Source organism: Phalaenopsis equestris, unplaced genomic scaffold, assembly GCF_001263595.1.
Source record: "Phalaenopsis equestris unplaced genomic scaffold, ASM126359v1 Scaffold209375, whole genome shotgun sequence".
Lineage (NCBI taxonomy): Eukaryota > Viridiplantae > Streptophyta > Magnoliopsida > Asparagales > Orchidaceae > Phalaenopsis > Phalaenopsis equestris.
The window spans coordinates 706397-729483 of NW_018228544.1; the positions used below are offsets into that span (position 1 = coordinate 706397).

Below are 23087 nucleotides of genomic sequence, written 5' to 3' on the forward strand. Positions count from 1 at the left end.
GATGTCATAACTTTCTCTAGTTTATTTGATCGAGCCTCACCCTCAATTCTTGTGTTCGTCCTTCGGGATAGATACAGGATTTGAGGTAAAACGCTCTTTCATCTAAACTATGAAAATTATGGGGTCAGTTTGACTTCATCTTTTTCAAAATTAAAATTTTTTAAAATGTCCTTCTGAAGCGGGCAACGGGATTTCAATTCCGATGACCGATAGCTTCTTACGGGCAAACCCCACACCAAAAATAGTCCCGACACACGTAAATTTGTGTGTCCCTCTGATGTTTTTTTACGTGCAATTTTTCTCGTTACATTTTTCGCTTTATTGTTGTCGTTTTTCACAACAACTGGTATCAAAGCCTTGGGTTTGAATCTAAGGAATAACGATGGGCGGAGATGAAGTGATGACTTCGGGGATCGAGAAGTTCAATGGCACAGATTTTGCTTACTGGAGGATGCAGATAGATGACTACCTCTATGGGAAGAAACTTCATCTTCCGTTACTGGAAAAGCAACCAGAAAAGATGGACGAGGCAGAATGGAATTTGTTGGATTGACAGGTTATGGGGGTTATACCATTAACCCTGTCGAGATCGGTCACCCACAACGTCATCAAGGAGAGGACTACTTCAGGTCTCATGTCGGCTTTATCAGATATGTATGAAAAGTCATCAGCGAATAATAAGGTGCATCTGATGAAAAAATTATTCAACATGAAGATGGCGGAAGGATTGTTTGTTGCTCAACACCTGAATGATTTCAACACTATCACAAATCAGTTGTCGTCAGTTGAAATTGATTTTGATGATGAGATACGTGCGCTGATATTGTTGGCATCATTGTCAAATAGCTGAGAAGCCATGATGATGGCAGTTAGCAGTTCTGCAGGTAAATCTAAGCTGAAATATGATGATATTCGTGATTTGATTTTGCTTGAGGAGGTGCGCAGGAAAGATTCTGGCGAAACCTCGGGTTTGATTTCGACACTGATTGTTGATTCCAGAGGGAGATCACAAGACAAAAACTCAAACCGTGGAAGATCAAAATCAAAGTCAGGTCAGCAGGCAACCTGCTGGAATTGTGGTAAGACTGACCATACAAAAACGAACTGCAGGAATCCTAAGAAGAAGGAGAATGATGGCGCTAATGTTGTAACTGAAGAAATACAATATGCACTTTTTCTGGCAGTTTACAGTTCTGTTGATGACTGGATACTGGATTCAAGGGTTTCCTTCCATACATCTTCCCGTTGGGAGTTAATGTGAAATTATGTTGCAGGTAACTTTGGGAAAGTATATATGGCTGATGGAAAAGCTCTGGACGTGGTGAGGATGTGAGACGTTGATATTGCACTCCCTAACAAGAGTAAATGGACTTTGCAAAAGGTCAGACACATTCCTGAGTTGAAGAAAAACCTCATCTATGTTGGGCAGCTCAATGAGGGTGGTCACTCGTTAGTGTTCTCAGATAACACCTGGAAGGTTACCAAAGGAGCATTAGTACTGGCTCGGAGTAAGAAAACAAACTATATATGACTACAGGTTTACTCAGGCGAGGACACATGAGTCAGATCAGAGGTGCATTATGGGGAAGCAGAAAAATGTCAATTTCCTGAAAAGTGGTAGAGCGTCAAAGGCAGGAAAACCGGACATTGTACAGACAAGTGGTGGAGAACCACAAAGCTATGAAGAAATCTTGCAATATGAGAATTTGAGCAAGTGGGAGCTAGCCAAGAAAGAGGAAACAGATTCTCTGTTAAGGAATCAGACTTGGGAGCTGGCAGAACTTCCAACAAGGAAGAAGACATTGCACAACAAGTGGGTGTACCAGATGAAGACTGCGTTTGATGGCAGTAAGAGCTACAATGCTGGACTTGTTGAAAAGGACTTTCAACAGAAGCATGACATTGCTCATGCAGTGGAATTGTAAGCAGATACATGAATAACCCAGGAAAGAGCTTGCCGGTACAAGGCTACGTTGATGGTGATACGTCGACGAGGTGTTACTCGTGAGAAACTGAAGTTGTGCTCGACTTCAGCTGGTCTTCCGGCATGAAGACAAGGGTTTTTAGTTGCAGAGGTGGAGGATATTATGTTTGAGGAAAAGATCGGTACAACTAGTTGATGATGCAACCAGTTGATGATGCAGCCAGTGTCCCAGTCTCCAAGTGGGAGAATTGTTGGGTAATGTGGAGACCCGATCCACAGAATTTAATTAGCTTCCTAATTAAGTATCCTACTTACCGCTCACCTACCACACCCATCTACAGCTCACCTACCACATCCCACTTACCGCTCACCTATCTCCCACCTACCGCTCTTATGGTTTCTATAAATAGTCTCTTTTGGTTTAAAGAAAATACAAGTCAAACAAGGCCAAGCCAAGTCATCTTGAGAGCCAAGAGAAAGAGAAGAGAGAGAGAGAGAGAGAGAGAGAGAGGAAGGGAGAGAAAAAAATAGAGATTTTCTGGTAAACGTCGAGGCATTCGACGGTGTAATTCATCGAAGTAATAAAATCCTCTACAGCTCCGTGGACGTAGGCAAATTTGTCGAACCACGTAAATTTGTGTGTCGCCCTTGTGTTTCCTTTCTGCGTGTAATTTTTCTCGTTCCATTTTTCGCTTTATTGCCGTCATTTTTCACAACAAATCCTCCCTCTAATGAGTTATGTGAATGAGATTGAATTCACATCGTGGAGATCATTGAAGCTTCATGAAAGTCAGGATTCGGCTGTCTACTAAGTCTAGGGGAAGGCATAGGATGAGTGGCAGCGTTCTGGGGATGATGAGAGGATTGATTTTCCCAACCAATTTCCACTGGTATGGCAGCTATTTATTAGCTAAGACTAAGGATTGATTAATTGATGTCAAGGGAATTCATAATAATTTCTAGTACAAGACTGTTAGGGACTGAATTGCCAGTTCTGCTTCACTGATTGTCAAGATGGTGATCCTACAATTTAATTTGGTATGTAATTGTAATAATTTTAATTACTCTACTAGACAGAAAGTAATACAATTTGATGTATAAATATTTAGTAGCTGAAAAAAGATTGCAACATCAGATTAATTTAAACCAAAGCCCATTCCAGTGCAAAAACAGTAGAGAGGACCCACTTGGGAAGTGCAGCAGCTGTCATGAAAAAAATAGAATTTTTGAATACTGTTGTATAAAAAACTCTGTCCAACACATTTAGCAATACTTTTAAGAAACTCGTTTTCATTTAAAAAAAACAAAACTGTAAAATACCAAAAATTCATAGAAAAATACAAACTTAACAAAAATCCACAAATAAAATCATCCCAAATGCGTCGAAAGTGAGAACTATCTTGTTGTTCAAAGGAAAAATAAAATAGAAATGATTTCCTGTGAAGGAAGAAGACAACAAGAAGATCAAATATCCTCTAAGCAATGCGGCATATTAAAGCTAAAGCTTATCAAGCTTAAAGATTGCTCCTCAAAATGGCTTTAGTCTCATATCATGTCTCTAAGCTTGAAGTCCTGAGAAAAACAGTATTGTAATTGATGCCTAAAGCAGCATCTCTATGTTTTAATTACTCAACTTACAGAAATAAATTTAAAAAAAAAAATTCAGTTAGAAGGTCTTGTTCTGCTTTTCTTTCTCTTCCTAACATTTCTCTCTAGCTCTGTTGATTCATGTTCTGCAACTTGTTTCGAAAGGAGATTACTATCATTTGCTTCAGAAGATCCCCCAATAGCCTTTACAATATATATCTACAAAATAAATAAAAATTTGTATAAACAAAAGCTTTCCTGGATCTTTTTCCTAAGATATTTTTATCCATTATAATAGATTGGCTTGGTATAGCATTGTACAGGTCCAAAATAAAGTTTTAAATTGTTCAGAGACCATGCATGCTGTAAAAAATTAGAAGTGCATTCCTGTTCTGAATTCATGAGTTTAAGTACGAGGATATTCGAGAAAGAAAGAATATAAAAAAAAGGAAGCTTTACATAAAGAATATAAAAAAAAAAAAAGAGCATTACATAAATACCACTAAATTTTCTATGTATTTAAATATATAACCCCTAAACTTCCAACTTTTACATAAATGCCACCTTACCTATGTATGAAAAGTTGTATCTCTTTTTAAAAGTTAAAATGGTAGTATGCTTTTATGTGATATGAAAGAATAGTTTGGTACAAATGTAGAAAGTAAAGTTTAGGTGTTAGACATATAAATATTTTGGAATTGAGCGGCATTTATAAAAATGCCCTTATCATTACCAAGTCATTTAAAAAGCACAAAGCATAAGCACACTAGATTCACAATTGGTAATTCATTCATTATATTCATGACGATGAAATATTGATGAGCATAGAAGTACAGGACTTGATATGCTAAAGTCAGACTCCTACCTAAGTTACAATGCCATTCTTTTCGGCCATAAGATGCATGGGCATATTTAGTTATTTACAAATAACAAGAAATATAAATATAATGTCATTTATGAAAAGGTTTTGGTTTCAACTCGAGATTGGATAATTAATATTGCAAAAAAGCTTTAACTCAAACAATATATGCCTCATCTCTTAAGTGAAGTAACAGGTTTAAGTTTAATCTAAGCCCTTGTTTAAAGGAAATATCACTAGCTCTCTATGTAAAATCAATTTGTTATTGACTTTATGCCCACCTTACCTATATTAGCTTCCTGGCTCTAATAATCTACTGCAAGTATCATGCAATACTTTCAATTTACCTCCCGTCATATTACAGTTTATAAAATATATGTGATATGGATCTTTCCTTTAAAAAGGTTTGGTATGAAAAATAAAATATTACCTTTTTTAATAGTACAAAATATCTAATTAGTACTATTTATTTTCGCATGAATTGAATGGGGTTGCTTTCTTATGCTTTATAATAAAAAATAGAGAAAAGAGAAAATGATAGAAGGGTATGATCATGAGAAAAGCTCCTATTTAAACTTTAGTCATTATTTTTCACCACCAGAAAGATGGAGAACATATCTCATCCAAAATAGTGACTACACAAGGAGTGGTGAAAAAACCAGAAAGTTAGAGAAAAAATCTCATCTAAAATACTGACTACACATTGATTGGTGAAAAAAACTAGTCTCTTGAAATCATTCAAAGATGGTAGCATTGGAATTTGATGAGTTCAGCATTATAGTTTTTTCAAACTACTGTTTCTATATATATATATATCGCGGGGCTGCTCTCTCTTGCCCGTTGATGAAGCGTGACAAGAGAATCAGTCCAATCCTCCTGCTTTGTCACGCCTTCCCAGCCTTTTCCAACATGTTGCCACACCACCCAGGCCTCCTCCAGCAGGCTGCTGCACCTTCGGAATCATCTTCCACCCAACTGCCACGCCTCTGCGCCTCTCCCCAGCAGGCTGCCGCACCTTTAGAACACTGCAACGCCCCTCCTACCTCCACTGACCATCCGCACCAGGCCCTCCGCGGCACTCCAAAATTGAAGATTCATCTGATGCCCCTCTAATCGTTGTCAACCCCTCCACAGTCCCTTCCAGCAGGCCGCCTGACACCTACCAACACATCCCAGGACTGTTTCTAAACCGTGCTTAATCTACTTTCGGCAATTACTATTTTGTTTTACTATTTATTTGTTTGTGTGTTGTTTTATTGTCTATGTATTCATGTTTGCTGTTTTATTTTGTGTTCTCGTTGGTTAGGAAGTGTCGTGCTCATTTTTTAAAATTTCAGCAATAAAATTAGTCGTGTCTGAGTCGTGGTTTGGGTTACCTCCGGTATCATTTCGTATTACAGCTAGTCAAAAACTTATCCCAACCTAAGGTTCCCTAGCATCCGCCCCTTCCCAAGCCACCGAAAATTGCCCCTCCCCCTTTTCTTTTCCTCTTCCTTTTGTTGCCCCATCTTCTCGTCTTTTCCTGCTTCCATCCCACACTTCCAATCATGCTGCCACGTTGATACAAGTCGGACCCAACCCGAGAAGAATTTCAACGAAAGATTCATGCTTAAAACAATGATTGGCGGAGATGGACGGCGGGACTCAAGGCAACATTACTCTCGACCGTAACATCGAGAGTTGAAGAGGAAACCGCAACGCCAACCTAAATCCATTTCACCGCGATGACGTTAGCGATAGCGAATATTGTCCATGCCGATTTGACATTCACTATTACAGGATACTATGCGAGGAGCCCACATTCCGCACCCATCGGGATTTCAGTATCAAAGCAGACTTATCAGAATTCGACGGAAGCAAGGACTCCGACGACTTCATCAACTGGTTGCAAGTGATAGAGCGCATCTTTGATTACAAGGAGGTACCCGAGGTCAAATGCGTTAAGCTTGTCGCTATTAAACTAAAGAAAAACACATCGTTATAATGGGACAACTTGCAACAACAACGACAACGCGACGGGAACAACAAAATCACTAAGTGGCCTAAATGGAAGAAGGCAATGCAAAAAAAAACACATGTTATTGCACTATCACCAGAATATGTTCCTCCGGCTCCACAGCTTGCAGTAGCGTGACCTGTCAGTCAAGGAATTCATAGCATAATTCAATCATCTACATAAGAAGTGCCCTGGTTGGGCAAAAAAACATAATCGCCGCTATCTCGAAGGTTTAAAACCGCCATTGGCAACATTAAACAACTCAAGTCATGTTGGATACTAAACGATGACCAGACTCTCGCGTTAAATGTAGAACGATAGCAGAAGCAAGCAAAGTTTTACAACTCCTTTCGACAACATTTGACATTCAAACCATCACCTCAACACATGCTTATCTATACGCATGCCCACGTCAGAAGCTGGCAAGTCACTACCAGGAAACACAAAAACCCCGACTGGCAGGAAACCCGAAAGGGGAAGTTTTTCTGGGATAGTTCCGGCACGAAATAATTTCCGGTGCCACAGGTACGGCCACAGCGCTGCCAATTGCCCCACCACCTGTGTTGTCTCTTTTGCTGAAGAAGGCGTCGTCGAAGAAGTCATAAAAATTGATGAAGATCAATCTAAGGATGGTTCAGAAGAAGCACTTCCCCTCTGAGCTATTGGCCATACGAAGGGCCCTCCAATCAGAACTCGAAAGAGGGATACAACACATCTTTTGTACTACATGCACGGTCAAAGGCAAACTCTGTAGTTTAATCATCAATGACAGTAGTTGCAAAAACGTCGTATCCACCATAATGGTCAAGCAGTTAGGCTTAGCCACAAAAAAAAAACATCCACGATCCTACTCTCTCACCAGGCTCAAAAAGGGAACGACTTGTGTCGATCAACAATGCTTAGTTCAATTCTCTATCGACAATCGACTATAAGAGCAAGTTTGGTGCAATGTAGTCCCAATGGACGCATGTCACATTCTTCTGGGGAGACCATGGCAATTCAACCAAAAAATGCAGCACGACAGCTTCAATAACATCTACACATTTAAGAAGGATGGAAAACACATCATCTTATTGCCTGTAAAAGATGTGCGGGCCACCATCAACAATGAAGTTACATTAATCTCACTGGTCACCTTCTTACAATCAGTTTGTGATGAGAAGATAGCACTACTCTGGCTCTCTTAGAAGATACCGACATGAATAATGAGACACCCATACAGCTTAAACCACTCCTGCACAATTTCCAAGATGTCATGACCGAAAATCTTCCAGACGGATTACCTCCACTACGAAACATCCAACATTTCATCGACCTTATACCAAGATCAGTTTTACCAAATAAACTCATATACCGATTACGACCCTGTTGACCTCACTTTTGGTTGAGGTCTAGTGTCTCCTCTTTGATAGCCTAAAATCTAGCCATATGACTTTCTTGTTGATTATTCCTAGAAAACTAGAAGAGGAACCCTCACATTTAGAAATTATAAACTCCTCTTGCTCAACTTGGGGTTCCCAATATTGGTTTTAACCTCTAGCACTTAGTAGGTGGGGTCAATATATAGTAGCTCGAGATGAGTTCCTATAGAACTACTTGACCTTAGGGTTGACCCCGGATGTTGGTCTGGAGTTGTTCACTCACTTATACTCACTATTACTCACTTTCACCTCATTTATAACCCCCAAATCAAATCAAAATTATTCCGAACCTTTTTCCAAACACTTCGTGAAAACCACCCGCCCCGTTCTGATTAATTGAGCTCGAACTAAGATTTTGACGGGAATCGGGTCACGACGCGTTTTTGAGCTGCTCGTTGACGAGGTTGCCTAAACGACTTCGGATGGCAAAACGGACTGCGTCGACGCGTCCAGAACGTCGATTTTGCCTGGGGGGAGACGTTCATTTCACTGCGACGACGTGCCTGGGAGGAAATGAATAAAATGAGTATTATAATAATAATAATAACAATATTATTGTTATTATTATTATTATTATTATTAGTGTTTTATATCTAATATATCCCTCTCCCTAATCCCTCTGAGACCCGCGAGCCTTAGCCCTAATTCTCTCGCTCGCTTGGCATGTCTCTCGTGCGTCCCTTTGAATCCCCGCGCTCCTCTGCTCGTCCCGCTCGCATGCTCGAGCCCAGCGCAGGCTCCCCATTCCTTATCGAATCATATCCTCTGCGAGGATCTCATCCTCTGCCTCTCTCAAGCCACCCGCATGGGGTGCCTGCTCAGCTCGTTTCCTCGAGCCGTTTACGAGCTTTAGATCGCTCCTTCCCTGTCTCCCGTCTATATTAAGCTTTACTTAATGCATTTTAGGAAGCGAGAAAAAAGTTTCTGAAGGAGGGAAAACTCTGCCAAATTTATTTCTCACATTTTTCTTTGGTTCCTGGTACTTGGGTCGGTTCCCTCTTACTGTTGGAGAGGATTTTAGGCTGCGAAGTATTTTTCTGAAACTTTTACTTTGGTTCTGCATTGAAGAGGTACTTCTTCCTCTCCCTTGAGCCAGGCTTCCTTTCGGTTTTTCTCTCTGCCGAGCCACTGAGATGGCTCTGTTGAATGGTACAACATGCTAGTTTATTATTGTGCCTATATTTGGAGGTGTTTATTACTTGAGCATGTGAAAATAGAATGACAGATATGTTTTAGGGGTTGGACGTGGTTATTTGCTTAGGATAGTGAGAATGTGGCATGTTATTAGCTTCTCTCTTTTCTTTTTATTTGAAGTAATTGGAAATGTGACGAATATGGGCTCTGAGATAACACATGCTCCTTTGGAATACATGTTGGGATACACTATGAGACTTTTTATCACTCTTGCTTAGCATGAAGTATTGGAAAACTTCATACGGTTTTGGTTCCCTGTAGCTTTTCCTTGCTCGAAATACATGTTATGAGAAAATTTATTTAATTTGGAAATGTCTTATATCTTGTTTTGATAGTTTAGTTTGGCTCCTCGAAAGGGGGGGGACAGCTTTCATGCTTAGATGTTTGAGGGAGATTGACTCACTCTTAGAACAATTATATTGGTGGCCTAAAGTATTTTCCATGCTACTGTTATAGTTTAAAACATATTTTGGCTCCATATTTTGATGTTTTAAGGGCATATTAGTGTTCTTTAACCCTTGGATGGCACGGGTTTTGGATTTTTGTTGTGGCTCGGTTTTGGGTCTTTATTGGTGCTCGGTTTTCATTTCAGGAGCATGGGATGTCAATTTTTGTTGAAGCTTGGGTCCTGATTTTCTTTGAGGCCTTGAAGCTCCTTTACTAGCTTTGAGAGTCTCGTTTTGGCCCCTGCTGGTTTTCGGTTTGCTTAAAAGTGGTCGGGTTTGGATTTACTATCATAAGTTGCATTTGTTAGCCTATAAAGTTTTGGTTTGGTCTCTATGGGGGCTCGGTTTTCACCTTGGAAGGGTTGGAGGTTGAGTTCTTGGTTGAGATTTTGTCTTAATTATTTGAGCTTTACTTGTTAGCCTTGAGGGGTTTGTTTTGGGCCTTAGTTGGGGGTTCGGTTTAGCTCATTTTAGACCCTTACCCTAGGGTCTGGCTTGTGCTTTGTGTTGTCCTTATTCGAGAGGCTTGTTGGGCGGCTGTCCTGTGCTTTTCCTATTCCTACCCGTGAGCCTATTGAGGGGTTGCCTGGAATGGTCTGGCTCTCCTTGTTGAGTCTGAGTGGCTTGGATGTTGTTGGTTAACCAAATTTGTCATCCCAAAAAAAAAAAAAATTATAATCATATTTTTCACTCTCTTGTGTCTTGGGTTGCCTTAGCCGTGAGCCTCTTTTCTGGGCCCCGTTTACTGCCTTAGCCGTGAGCCTCTTGTTATGTTGGTGGCCTTGGCCGAGAGCCTTGGTGGTTGTTCCCTTCACTATTGACCCCGGCCGTGAGCATTTATGTTGCTTTATTGGAAGGTTTTATATTTATTTGATATAAGAAGCTTTTCATTAAGTCTGGAATTGAATGGCTTTAATGTTGGCATGATTTTGGAAGTATAAGAGGCTGTCATCCCGAGGTTATTTCCCTTTTGTTCAAATTGTGAAGTTTGGAGGACTTTGAAAATTCATTTTGGGAAAGCACATGGTTGATATAAATTGAATTCATAAAGGATGTTTTGGGAGTTTGACATCGAAGTTGAGATGTTACTTGAGTATAGGTTTGGGTGTGAGTGCGTAATGAGGGGGGGGGAGCCATGAGTATAGTTCTCACCTTAGCTTTCGGGCCCGTTTCGATTTGAATCGAAATAACAATTGGAAAGGATACCCTTCTTGGGTTGATCCACTTATAAAATGTGAAAAAGTAATATCCTTTCGGATTGATTCAAGGATCTTAGAGCCTTCTTTTTCAGGTCTTTTCGTCATGAGTTTTGAGAACCGATTCATCCTCCGCCTTTTCGATGCTTTAGGTGGATCAATTCTTCCTCTCTCTCATCTCCATTTTTATTCTTTTTTTCCTTGTTTCTTGGTTCGGTTTTCAGTTCTTATGTCTGATACATAAGTGCACATGTATAGTCTTTTGCAATATGTGAAACCATCAAGCAAGGTTGCAAGTAGGTCGGTTTTGTTTTGGGGCTTAGGACGATGATGACAAAGGTACACCAGTGATAGAGTATAATGATATCTCATCCTACAGCACCAGGACTCAATTTTGGGACCCGATGAACTGCAGGATGAAAGTATCATTCACCAACATAAGACTAACGGGGGACCCGTACCTTCTTAGGTTGTTGGCGGTCTTACGTCCGGCGGCGTGATCGACTCGTGGACAACTACACTTTTCAAAATTGATAAAAACAGACATAATAAAAAATATATATTTTTTCATTCACAAAATTGATACAACTTTCTTTTGTATGCCCGAAATTTATGTGCATGCTAAAAATAAAAATTTTAAATACATTTTAACTCTGGTTGCCCACCTGTTGATTACCCGTTTCAGGCTAAGGAATACCCTCCTAAATTAGGTTTAGTAAGACACAATTCCAGTTGTGTGGCAGGTTTTATACATCCGGGTGACCGATAAGCCTTTGACGACCCTCGAGTACAAATATATATTTGAGTCTAGCCCCGACCCGAGTGCTTGCGTTCCCCTCTTTTCGGATTTTTTGTATGTTTTATTAGAATTTTTGGACAGAGCACTCGTGGTCTTTTCTCCGGGATTTTCCCGAAGTTTTGGTAGCTTTATTTAAATTATTATTCGTAGATTTTCTTGAGTTTTCCGTCATGAATTATTTGTCGATTTTTCTTGAGTTTTTCAGGCGACGTTTCCTTTGTTCCTCACTTTTGCCTATATAATGCATGCTAGATCGTTTCCTTAAATTCTACTGCTCTACTCATAACTGCTACATCAATTAAACTTAAAGAACCAGCGGGTCTCTCAGCTATACAGGTTTGTTTTACATTTACAGTGTTTTACTTTACAGCACACGTCACTATTACACTGTATTGCTTTCTTGTCCTGCATGCTCTACCGCTTCTATACATACTGTAATGTCACTGCTTTACTTTGTTATATCTGCTACTGTTTCTTTTACACACTATAGCTTAGAATAGGCAGACAGTAATTGGTTTTATAGGTGGTACTCGGCAACAGATCGTTGACTCAACAAATGCATGTACACTTAAAACTAACATCGAACTCGAAGGTGCTACGATGGAGAGCTTGGAGTTAGCATGGTGGGCAACACGACCATCTTCAACAGTAAAACCTGTCTTCCCCAAGTAAACCAATCTTCTTCTTTAGAATTAAACAACAAAGTCATAGGACTTCGAGGTTGTTTGCTTATGCAACATAAATCCTCAATTCATCTTTAGGCCTTTGTATAACTCTGCTATACAATATAAGCCCTAACTTGTCTTAGGATTCTGAGGTTGTCGTTCGTCACAACTTAAACTCTCACATCTTCCAGGTTATTTGTGTGATTGTTTCACACAAATGTAACCCCTAAATAAATAAAATTTGCAAAATGAAACACTTAAATAATTTCTCCTCAAAACTGAAGCAAAACCATAGGTTAGACTGGGAAGTCACCGAGGTTCTTCTTCGGATCTGTGACATCCCCTAGTTCTTTCTCATTTAAATTCCACAATAAATGTTCCAAGTTTGAACCATTCCCCTTTCACACATCTTTGTCTGATTTCGTTGAAAATTAATATCCTTTAATATCCTTTTGACATCTTTAAAGATAATATTCCCTGATTTTTATCGAGAGTTTTCTTAGGTGACTTCGGTTATCTAACGGTCATCTAAGATGTAATTACTTATAGGAGCTTGCCCTTATAGAAAATTTTTCCGAACCCAGCTTAATATAAATCCTATTTAATTTTTCATACTAAATATGGGAAATTGTTGACAAATAAAATGATTTCGCAGACCAAAAGAACATCATATATTTCTTAGTTTATTTGATAGAGTCTCACCCTCAAGTCTTGTGTTTATCCTTCGGGATAGATACAGAGTTTGAGGTACATCGCTCTTTCATTTAAACTATGCAAAATTATGGGGTCTGTTTGATTTCATATTTTTCTAAACTTAAATCTATATGTAAATTAAAGCGTTTTTCCGAAGCGGGCGACGGGATTTCGATTCTGGCGGGCGACAACCTCTTACAGGCAACTCCACACCCAAAAATAGTACCAACAGGCCCGTAAAGTACGAGGAACTCCAACGTGAGGTAAGAGATACGAGAAACTCCAACATGAGGTAAAAGATCTTGTTAAGAGAAGATTAATACGTGAAATCATCAGTCCATATGTTGTCCCCGCCCTCATCGTGCCCAAGAAAGATGGCTCCTGACGGATGTGCATTGATAGTCATGTCATCAACAAAATTATAGTCAAATATCGCTTTCTCATACCATGGCTCGACGATCTCTTAGATCAATTGTACAGTGTCACTGTCTTCTCAAAAATTGACCTACGAAGTGGTTAGCATAGATCAGAATGCTGTTGAGAGACGAGTGAAAGAGCCCTTCAAGACATGAGATGGCCTTTATGAATGGATAGTCATGCATTTCGGCTTGTCCAACACGCCCAACACCTTCACGCACCTACTGAATCAAGTCTTCCAACTTGATATTGAGAAATTTATCGTGGTCTACTTCGATGATATCTTGGTTTATAGTAAATCCGAAGATGATCACCTGTAGCACCTACAGGCGTGATTCGAGGTCTTACGATCCTAAAAATAGTACGCCCACCCCAAGGAATGTCATTTCCTCACAAACCAAGTCTTTTTTTTGTGTTACATTGTGTCTAGCCCGAGGATACAAATGGACCCATAAAAAATCAAGGCAATCGCAAGCTGAACACCGCAATCTTTCACCGAGCTTTGATAATTTTTGGGTTTAGCCTCCTACCGAAGATATGTTCGCAACTTCGACACTATCACTGCCCCTCTCACTGAGTTGTTGAAACGAAAAAAATTCATATTGACAGCCACAGCCCAAACCAGCTCTGACATACTGAAGAAAAATGTCACTCAAGCCCAGTTATTGCCTTACCTGATTTCAACCAACCATTCAAGGTTGAGTGTGAAGCTTTTGGCGTAGGCATTGACGATGTACTAAGTCAAGGTGTTAGCCCCATTGCCTATTTCCAACAAAAAACTAAATGAGACTCAACGAAAATACTCCATCTACGACAAAGAATTTTCTGTTATTGTTAGAGCTCTTAAACACTGAAGTCATTACCTACTCACCACTGAGTTCAGCCACTTCATGGATCATGAAGCTCTAAAATTTTTAAACAGTCAAAATAAACTGAAGGGCGCCACGCTATCTAAGTAAAATTCTTAGCGCTCTTCTAGTTCGTACTCAAACACAAATTTGGAAATCAAAACCGCGTCGCAGACGCTCTGAGCCGTTGTTACCTCCTAATCACATCCTTGCAGACGCACGTCGTAGGCTTTGAAGTTATAAAAGACTTATACCAGACAAATGAGGACTTCCAAGAAATATAAAAACAATGTAGGGAGAAACCTCACGGACAGTTCTATAAAATAAACGACTACATGTTTCACCATAACAAATTATGCGTTCCCTGATTCTCACTACGTGACACGCACTAGGTGTTGCATAGCATGGGTTGCTCGTGCAAGTATACGTTGTGTATCAATAGTACCGGGTTTGAGCCTAGTTGTCGATCCCACAGAGAACGAGGAAAACTCAATGAAGGAAAAGTTATAACCAATTATTTTCAACCTATGCCTGAAAAGTTTGATTTACTAATTCAATTGTTTATCTGTCCTAAATTTAAAAAGCAATTCTATCCCAATAAGCAAAAGATTTTTGTAGAAAATTCAAGTGCTAAAGATTTCCCTCTTTAATTAATCAAGTGATGAATAAAACTAAGGAGTAGATTCAAAAATAGTGTCCATCAGAAGAAAAATTCTTCTTTATCCCCTTCCGGTAAGATAAGGAAGATTAGCAGTCTCAACCTTAATTCCCTAAAACTCTTGATCCGCCCAAAAGAAAATATCCCCCAAAATATTACTTAAACTCATTGGTCATATCCGTATTTCAATGAATTTAAGCGGTTAACTTTTTTGTTCTATACAGAATCCTTCCGAATTTCAATAATCACGAAAGGTTTTAACAATCCATTGACCATGCAAAAGGTAAATTAAGTTCACAAATTAACTCAGCATAATAAAAATCAAATCCAATCAAGCAATCTCAAACTCTTAGTCTTATCCAATCACAATCATAACTAAAAAAAGAATTAAGTAAACTACTTACTATTCATAACAACTTTCATTAACACAAACTTACTATTATGAATAAATATCAAAAGCAAGTTTTTACAAAGAAATCCTGAAGAAAATACAACTTAGTTAGACTTATATCCTTCACATTAAAGTGGGATAAAGATGTCTCCAATAGCAAGCAATAAACTCTCTCAATCCTCACAAACACTCTCTTTTCTGCTTTCTTAGTCTCTTTGCAAGTTGTGTGGTTTTCTCCTCCAGAATTCTCCTTCTAGAATTGACAGAAGAAAAATAGTAAAAAGCCCCCACATTTTCGTTTCCTTCCTATTTATATCTACTCCAAGCGAACTAGAGTTTGAAATGCCCAAACCGCCAACATTTGGGTTCTGGCACTGGGGTGCCCATATATGGCGCCGGAGCGCTACAATTTGTTCTTCTACAGCACCTAGGCGCTAGTGTCGAGGCGACTAGGCGCTGTACTTCTGGCGCCCTAGCTACAAGAATCCTTGGTTTCCAAGCTCTCGAAAAATCTTTCTCAATTCGTGCACCTGGGCACTGCAAGGCAGGGCTCCAACGCTCCAATTCCAGTGCTTCGGGTTTCCAAGTTCATTGTTTGTTCACTCCAAGGGACTGGTTCTGGTGCTTAGGCGTCAGGTCATAACGCCTAGGCCCCAGAACACCACACTATTACTTTTTCCTTCTTTTTATTCCTGACTTGTTCCTTACACTTGTTACCTTCATTTTATCCAAAATACCTTCCAAAAATATAATAAATATATATAACACAGTAAAAACAATAAACAAGCACAGTCTACGAACATGTCACTATGCGAAGTTATCATCCAGATGAACCACAGTAGCGGATTGGCCGATCATTTTGGCAAAAATAAAACTCTTGCACTCGTGAGAGAACATTTTTTTGGCCCCGTTTGACACAGGAAATGGAGCGACATGTTCGACAATGTAAGAATTGTCACATCGCCAATAGACAGCAGAAAAATAGAATTATATACACCCTTACCAGTCCCTGAAGCACCTTGGGTTGATGTCGGCATGAACTTTGTCATAGGATTGCCACACATACAAAGGAATAAGAACTCTTATCATTGTCGTAGTCGATCGTTTTTCAAAGATGGCACATTTCGTCGCCAACCTTCGGACATTAGATGCATCTCATATTGACGATTTATATTTTCGCGAGATCGTTCGGCTTCACGGCATTCCCAGGACCGTTACTTCTGATCAGTAAGTTGAATTCTTGATTCACTTTTAGCGGACCCTCTAAAGCAAGTTAGGCACTAAACACTAATTAGTTTCGCAGCACATCCTCAAATGGATACGCACACCGAAGTCTATAATAGAGGTCTTGAGAATCTTCTTCAATGCTTCATTGGGAAAAACATCAAACAATGAAATCTCATTCTCACTCAAGCCGAACTTGCCTACAATGGATCAAGAAGCCAGACCACATAACATACACCATTTGAAATTATGTACGATCGCAACTTGATGAACCCCCTTGAGTTGGTTCCACTTCTTCCCCTAGCAGATTTCAACAAGAATACAACAGAACGTGTTTACCAAATTCATCGACTTCGCAAGGAAGTTGGGGAAGCAAATTCTAAGCAAAACCACAAATATCAATCACAAGCAAACAAATCTAAGAAAAATGTGACATTTCAAGAAGGTGACCTTGTGTGGACATGACTTAAGAAAAAACAATTTCCTGTAGGAGCTTACAACAAACTCAAGCCCAAAGTCGATATACCTTTCTGCATTTAAAAAAAATTGAATGACTACACATACAAAATTGACACCAGGAGTCACCAAAATTTCTACAACATTAGTTATTGCACTCACTCCTTACTACGAGAAAGCAGAAACTTCGACAAATGATGTTGAAACTCCCCCAACCCTGAGGGATTGACGCAGGGCTGCTTGCTCATGCTTGTTGACCGGGCATGATAAGAGAACCGATCTAGCCCTCCTGCTGGACCGAAACCGATCCAACCCTATTAAAAACACGTGATTCCCCCTCCCGCACCCTATCCTTATGCCTCCTCCTAGTCGTTGCATCACACTGCTTCAATTCCCTGCCATTTCCTCTCTTTCTTTTCTCAGACCTTACCTTTGATAGCTGCTAGTTTCCTATCTTTTTATATGTGTTTTGCTAAAGCCCTAATCAGTTGTTTGTTTTCTAATTTCAGGTGTTCTTCCTGGTGTTCCCTCGTTCAAAGTTGTATCCTTCGGCGTAGTGGTGCTTCGGTTGTATATGGCCAAGATGGTGTGTATTCCCGTTCTACTCCATCCATCTGGTACCTCCCTTCATCACTACCGTCCATCCCAATCCTCCAACGACCTGTTCGACACCCCTCCAAGCTTCCTCCATCAGTGCCGACAAACCTCCTCCGGAGTTGTTGCACCACCCAGTCCTCCTCTAGCGAGTTGTTGCGCCCCCTGATCTTCCTCCAGCAGGTTGTCATGGCTTCCTAGCCTTCTCCAGCAGGTTGTCGCGCTACCCAATCCCCGTCCAGCGGGTTGTTACGCCTCTCGTTCTTCTTCCAGCTGGTTGCCACGCCTTCCCAGCCTTCTCCAGCAAGTTGATGTGCCACCTAGCCCTCCTCCAGTGAGCTGTTGCGTCTTCTAAACCTTCTTCCAGCCAGTTGTTGTGCCTTCCAAATCTTGTTCCAGTCGGCTGCCACTCCTCCCCGCCTCTCCCCAACAGCCTGCCACACCAGTAAAACCCTTCAAAACCCCTCCTACCTCCGCTAAAGAACCGCAACCGACCGTCCACCGCACTCAAGCACTGAAGATTCATCCGGCAACCCTTTAGTTGTCGCCGACCCCTTTGCAGTTCTTTCCAACGAGCCGCCCGACACCTACCAACACCACCCAGGGATGTTTCTAAACCGAGCTTAATCTACTTTATGCAATCACTATTTCATTTTATTGTATTTTTGTTTGTTTTATTGTCTATGTATTCATGTTAGTTGTTTTCTTTTGTGTCCTCATCGGTTAGAAAGTGTCATTGTGCTCTTGTTTTAAATTTTCAATAATAACATTAATCGTGTCTGAGTTGTGGTTTGGGTTACCTCCGGTATCAAATATATTTCAGCAGTTTTGTGCCTTTAACCCTCCAATTTGTCATTTTTCCCTCAGTTGAACTTACTGTTTTAGCTAAAGTTGAGTGTTGAAGCTTCTGAGGCAATAAATAGAGCCACAAAGGCAAATAATTGCTTAACATATTTTCTTTCCAATTTGTGTTGGTCGGATGTCAGTTCTTTAAAGTGCGGTGCCAGTGTTAGGATAAATTCTGGGAGAAGGCTTTTCCTTAAACCGGCAAGCGACCAATTTGGAAGTTTCTATCATTGCTCTAATTTATACATATATTGAACTTTATAAGAGTTCTCTAATTATTCATATGTCGCCAATTCAGTCCAAAAGTATCAAATGTCTCTAGTTTAGTCCCTAAACTATATAAAATTGATCCAAAAAGGTCCCTAGCATAGGAATTGTGATTTAAATATAATCATAGTTTAGTCCTTCAATTTTACAAAATGGATCTCAATTTATAATCCTTGAAGGATCATTTTGAGTCAGTATTGCATAGTTAAAAAACTAAATTGAAGAAATGTGTCTTTTGGCAGTCAAAATCTTGAATGTTGGGTGCTTGTTATTTGTTTACTATTTTTCTTCAGAATTCATATTTTAAAAATCTTCAATTTTTTATTTGGAGTGAGATTTTATATTCTCAGAGTTCACATCAAAGAGATGAAAATTTACCTAAGAGTCGTATGATTGTGATTTTTCATCTTCAAAATATTTCTCGTACAACTCATCCAAAATTTATAGTAGAAAATTTAAGACTTTAAGATGTCCTTGATCAAAATGATCAAAATCCAGACAAAAAATGAATGAAAAAAGGATCTCAAGCAACAATCGAAAATGAATAATACCTTAAATCTCGTTGATTTAATCAACTTAAATACTAATGCATCTCCATCTTCCAAATTGTGATCCACTGCAAAGCTTTTCCACCCACCACTAAGGCCAGTACGTTTCCCAATATAAATGGATTCATGCTCTTCACCCTTTTCATCTTCTAATACCATTGTCATCACACCATGAGGCAGGTGGTCCTTGCAAAACTTTGTTGGAAGACCCTCAAATAATGGAAAGAAAGGAGGAGAAAATTGCAATTATTTCTCTCGAGATTTGTCAATTAGTTTAGAAGGCAGTGGTTCTTTATTATCTAAAGAAGACCAACTTACAAGCCAAAAACAACTAGAAACATGCGATCGAACCATTGTTTTAACAAATGATGGTTGATTTGATGCCAATAGACTTTGAAGCATCTCAGCTCTCTTTAGCGCCAGAACTTTTTCTTCATAAGATGGAATTCTTCCCGTATATTCTCTTCCAATGAATTCGCTCTTATAACTTCTGTAGAAAATATAAATAATGTGTACAAAATCTAAATATCGTGAATAGAAAAATAAGAATAATATCCACAAAAGAAACTAACATTTTAATAATTATTACCTCCTTCCACCGTGTGGTCTAATCAGGTTGTCCACAACCTGGAAGAACATCTAAGAACTTCATCATTGTATTCTACTTCATTGTAAACATGACCCGCATGGTAACAAGAAACTTCAGTCCTTTTATAATATGAATTAAAGTCCTCATAAAATCATAAACATAAATGCATTCCTTTAAAATTAAAAAAAAAAAAAGAATTTTACACTCCAAAAATTGACATCTGACGCTTTTGAGGGAGTTTAACCTATGGGTTAAATTTTCATATGGCAAATTAAAATTTAGATAAAATACTATCAAATTTCCCATAGGCAGAAGCTGAACGAATTAACTAGTATATATAACTAGACGCGTCGTGCAAGTAATACAAGATAAATAGAGTAATATTTCACGAGAATCATAACTAAAAATTTTGAGAATATAATCCTAATTTCTCTTTAATAATTTAGAAAATTATAGAACTATTAATTTAAGATTTGACTATAAAACTTAGCTATAGGAGAGAGCAACCTTAAATTTATTATTTACATTTACTAGTTTCCTCTAATTTCTTGATTTAAGATCTATTGATTATCAAAAAAATATTTTTTTTTCTTTCCTAATCTCAGTCGATAATTTAGAAAATACAGTCATTATTTATAATACAATATACGTCTATATGAACTAGCAAGTTGATTGCATTAAGAATAATTTTTTCATGGTTTGAAAATTCCAATGTTTATATCTATCATACTAAAAACATTGTTAGTTTGCTTCTAGTTTTTCATCTATGACTCCATCGATATCTATAGATCACACTAAATTTTAAGCAATTAAGTCTAAAGTAAATTGAAAAAACTTTCATCATTCAGTATAAACAGCACAAGATTTTACGGGAAATAATATTAATAAACCAGAACTCCTGATTTTACAAAATTTAGTTCATGATTTTACTAAGAAAACCACAAACATGAGAGCATTATTCCAGAATATGACAACTTATAAAAAATTTGGAAAGATAGAGTATTAGATTTTAATAGACATTTGTTCCTTAGACCTCTTCTCCTTACTTCTCTCATTTCTCCCTGATACTCTCTCCAATGCTCTCACTCTCACTTTTACACAAGTGTACTCACACACTCTCAAAAGTCCCTTAGACCACTCTTAAATCACGGCTAAATCACTGGTTCATAACTCCCCAATAACTTCTAAATTAACCTAGAAAATTGTTTTAAAACGGAACTAGTTCAAATCGTGGCACCTTGACGCTTTGTTCTTTGACTCCAGAACTAGATGTAGCTCCACGACACTCAGGTCAAGCATCTCAAAGTTGCCTTCTCTATTTTTGGACTATGTAGAACCGCACGGTTGCGCTCTTTGTTAATTCTAAATTTTCAACTCTATGAGGTAATACCCTTAGCACTGCAACTGTAACTACTTAGCTTTGCAGCTCAAAAATTAGAATTTACTTATTTTTTTATGTAATATTATATCATTTATATCCTATCAACCTTTACATGTAATTTTTATTAACAAAATTATAAAATTAACTCATTTTATTTGAAAATAAGTTAGATTAATATAATATTTCATAAATAAAACTCTCTAATCACAAGCTCCTATGATTAATTATATCTCTTGATGATGAGATAACTTTGTTCAAGGCTAATTGATAAACGCTAAGTTTCAGACGTATACTAGCAATAGTTTAGTTTTAGGATTGAGAAAATTTATTGTCATCAACTTAAATGGATGATAAGGGTAATGATAACAAACCTAATCAAAATCCTCTTATTTTGTCATCCTAAGTTATCATATACTCTAATTTACTTAATCAAAGAATGCAGTCAACTCAACCTGATCTAAACTATAGGTTGTCATCTAAACAGACCATGTAAGACGTGTGTGGACATTTATTTAAGAAAATTATTTGAAATTGATCTTAGCTAATAATAGATATTTGGCCCTATGAAGAGTATGCTATGATTCGCCACTCAAGAAATTTGCATTATTATGAAACTAGTGAGCTCCGCATTATGATTCACCACTCCAAATATTATGGAAGTCTAGCAGAATAAATATTAAGATAAAAAAGGCTACTTTATATCACCTTTTATTGAATTTATTGAAATTAGCATTGACTTTACTCATTACAATAACATTACTATAACAAGTGCTAAAAAAAATTTTCTGCTATAACTATTAAACAAAATCAAATATGAAATATATTTAGATATTAATGGATAAATATTTTCAAGTCATTTATATTGAGAAAAAAATATTAGATGAGATTGATAAAAATGTAATCAGGCAATATTTTAAGAATATAAAAATTTTTTATCATTATATATTTCATCTTTTTATATTAAAAGTTCAAACCAAAAAAGTTTTAAAACCACCAATGTTGATCCTAAATCTGGATGAAAAGGGTTAAGTGAATTTTTATAAAACTATTTTGTGCGCCCGCTTTGAACATTTTTTGACTCTGCTGATTTTAAGTGTTTGCTTATCATTCTTTTAAATATGTTTTACCATTCTTCTCAGTTTTTATTGCTTTTCATCACTCCAAAAATTATTTTTTATTTTGACTTTTTAAATAAATTATGGTGAATATGGTAGCAACTCCATGAATTTTGCAAGTCTGTCTACCATGCCTAAAATAAGCGTCAATAGGTGTACAAAATGACACAAACAATATTTTATTCTTTATTGCATTAAGAAAATGCATATAAGTGCTGCACAAAAAACCTAGACATTGTTCGACTTTCTTGTATAAAGAAAATACAAAAAGGTCATTTTTTGTTTTTACAAAAGGGAAAGAATTTAAATTCTCTTTCTTGTTAGGAAAAACATGTAAGAGGACTTGTAGGGTGATGAGGCCACTATTCTATACTCACTATCACAATGAAGGCATGCTTATGAGTAGAATATGAAATGAACAAACACACTTGTTGAACAACTTGAACTTGACTCGATTAGTACTCGATCATGTTTATTCAAAATATAAAATAAACAAGTTCAATTTTTTTTTAAAACTCAAAGATTAAAAGAACCAAAATTGAACATAACCTAACATGTTTATTAACATTCACGAACAAACTCTCTTATTATTCAATGAACAACTTGTTAAATGTTTTATACTAATATATTATAATTTAATATCAATATACATATAAATTTAATGCAATTGTTTTTCAATGAATTAGTTTGTTAGCACTTATTTATATTATTGATGGTAAGAAAGTTTACTTACAACTTATATAATATTTTATTTACTTGGTATAAACTAACTAGATGTTAACTTAAAAATTATTCAATTGATTGTTTACTTAAATTTTCGAAATTATTTATTAATAATTATATATAAAAAAATCAGAATTATTTACTAGCCTTACATAAAAAATTAAGTACAAATCAAAATTTTAATTTTATATAAAAAATTTATGCTATCATTTGAATTTTTTTATTTGTACAATTAATATAAACAAGCCAA

At 37.6% G+C, this 23087-nt stretch overlaps 1 protein-coding gene across 2 annotated transcripts in view; it reads right to left on the reverse strand.

The window, feature by feature from the left end:
• Positions 1–3416: 3416 nt before the first annotated feature.
• Positions 3417–23087, reverse strand: part of LOC110036645 (B3 domain-containing protein Os05g0481400-like) — a 34162-nt gene continuing 14491 nt past the window's right edge. Inside the window, exons 4-7 of one of the 2 annotated variants that reach the window (XM_020741141.1) lie at positions 19619–19656; positions 19348–19519; positions 19033–19239; positions 3417–3730 (exon numbers count right to left, since the gene is read on the reverse strand). In XM_020741141.1, coding sequence (XP_020596800.1) covers positions 3587–3730; positions 19033–19239; positions 19348–19519; positions 19619–19656 — 561 coding nt within the window. In that variant the 3' untranslated portion in view covers positions 3417–3586. The remainder of the gene's footprint in view (positions 3731–19032; positions 19240–19347; positions 19520–19618; positions 19657–23087) is intronic. The other variant, XM_020741142.1, reaches the window with a different exon arrangement.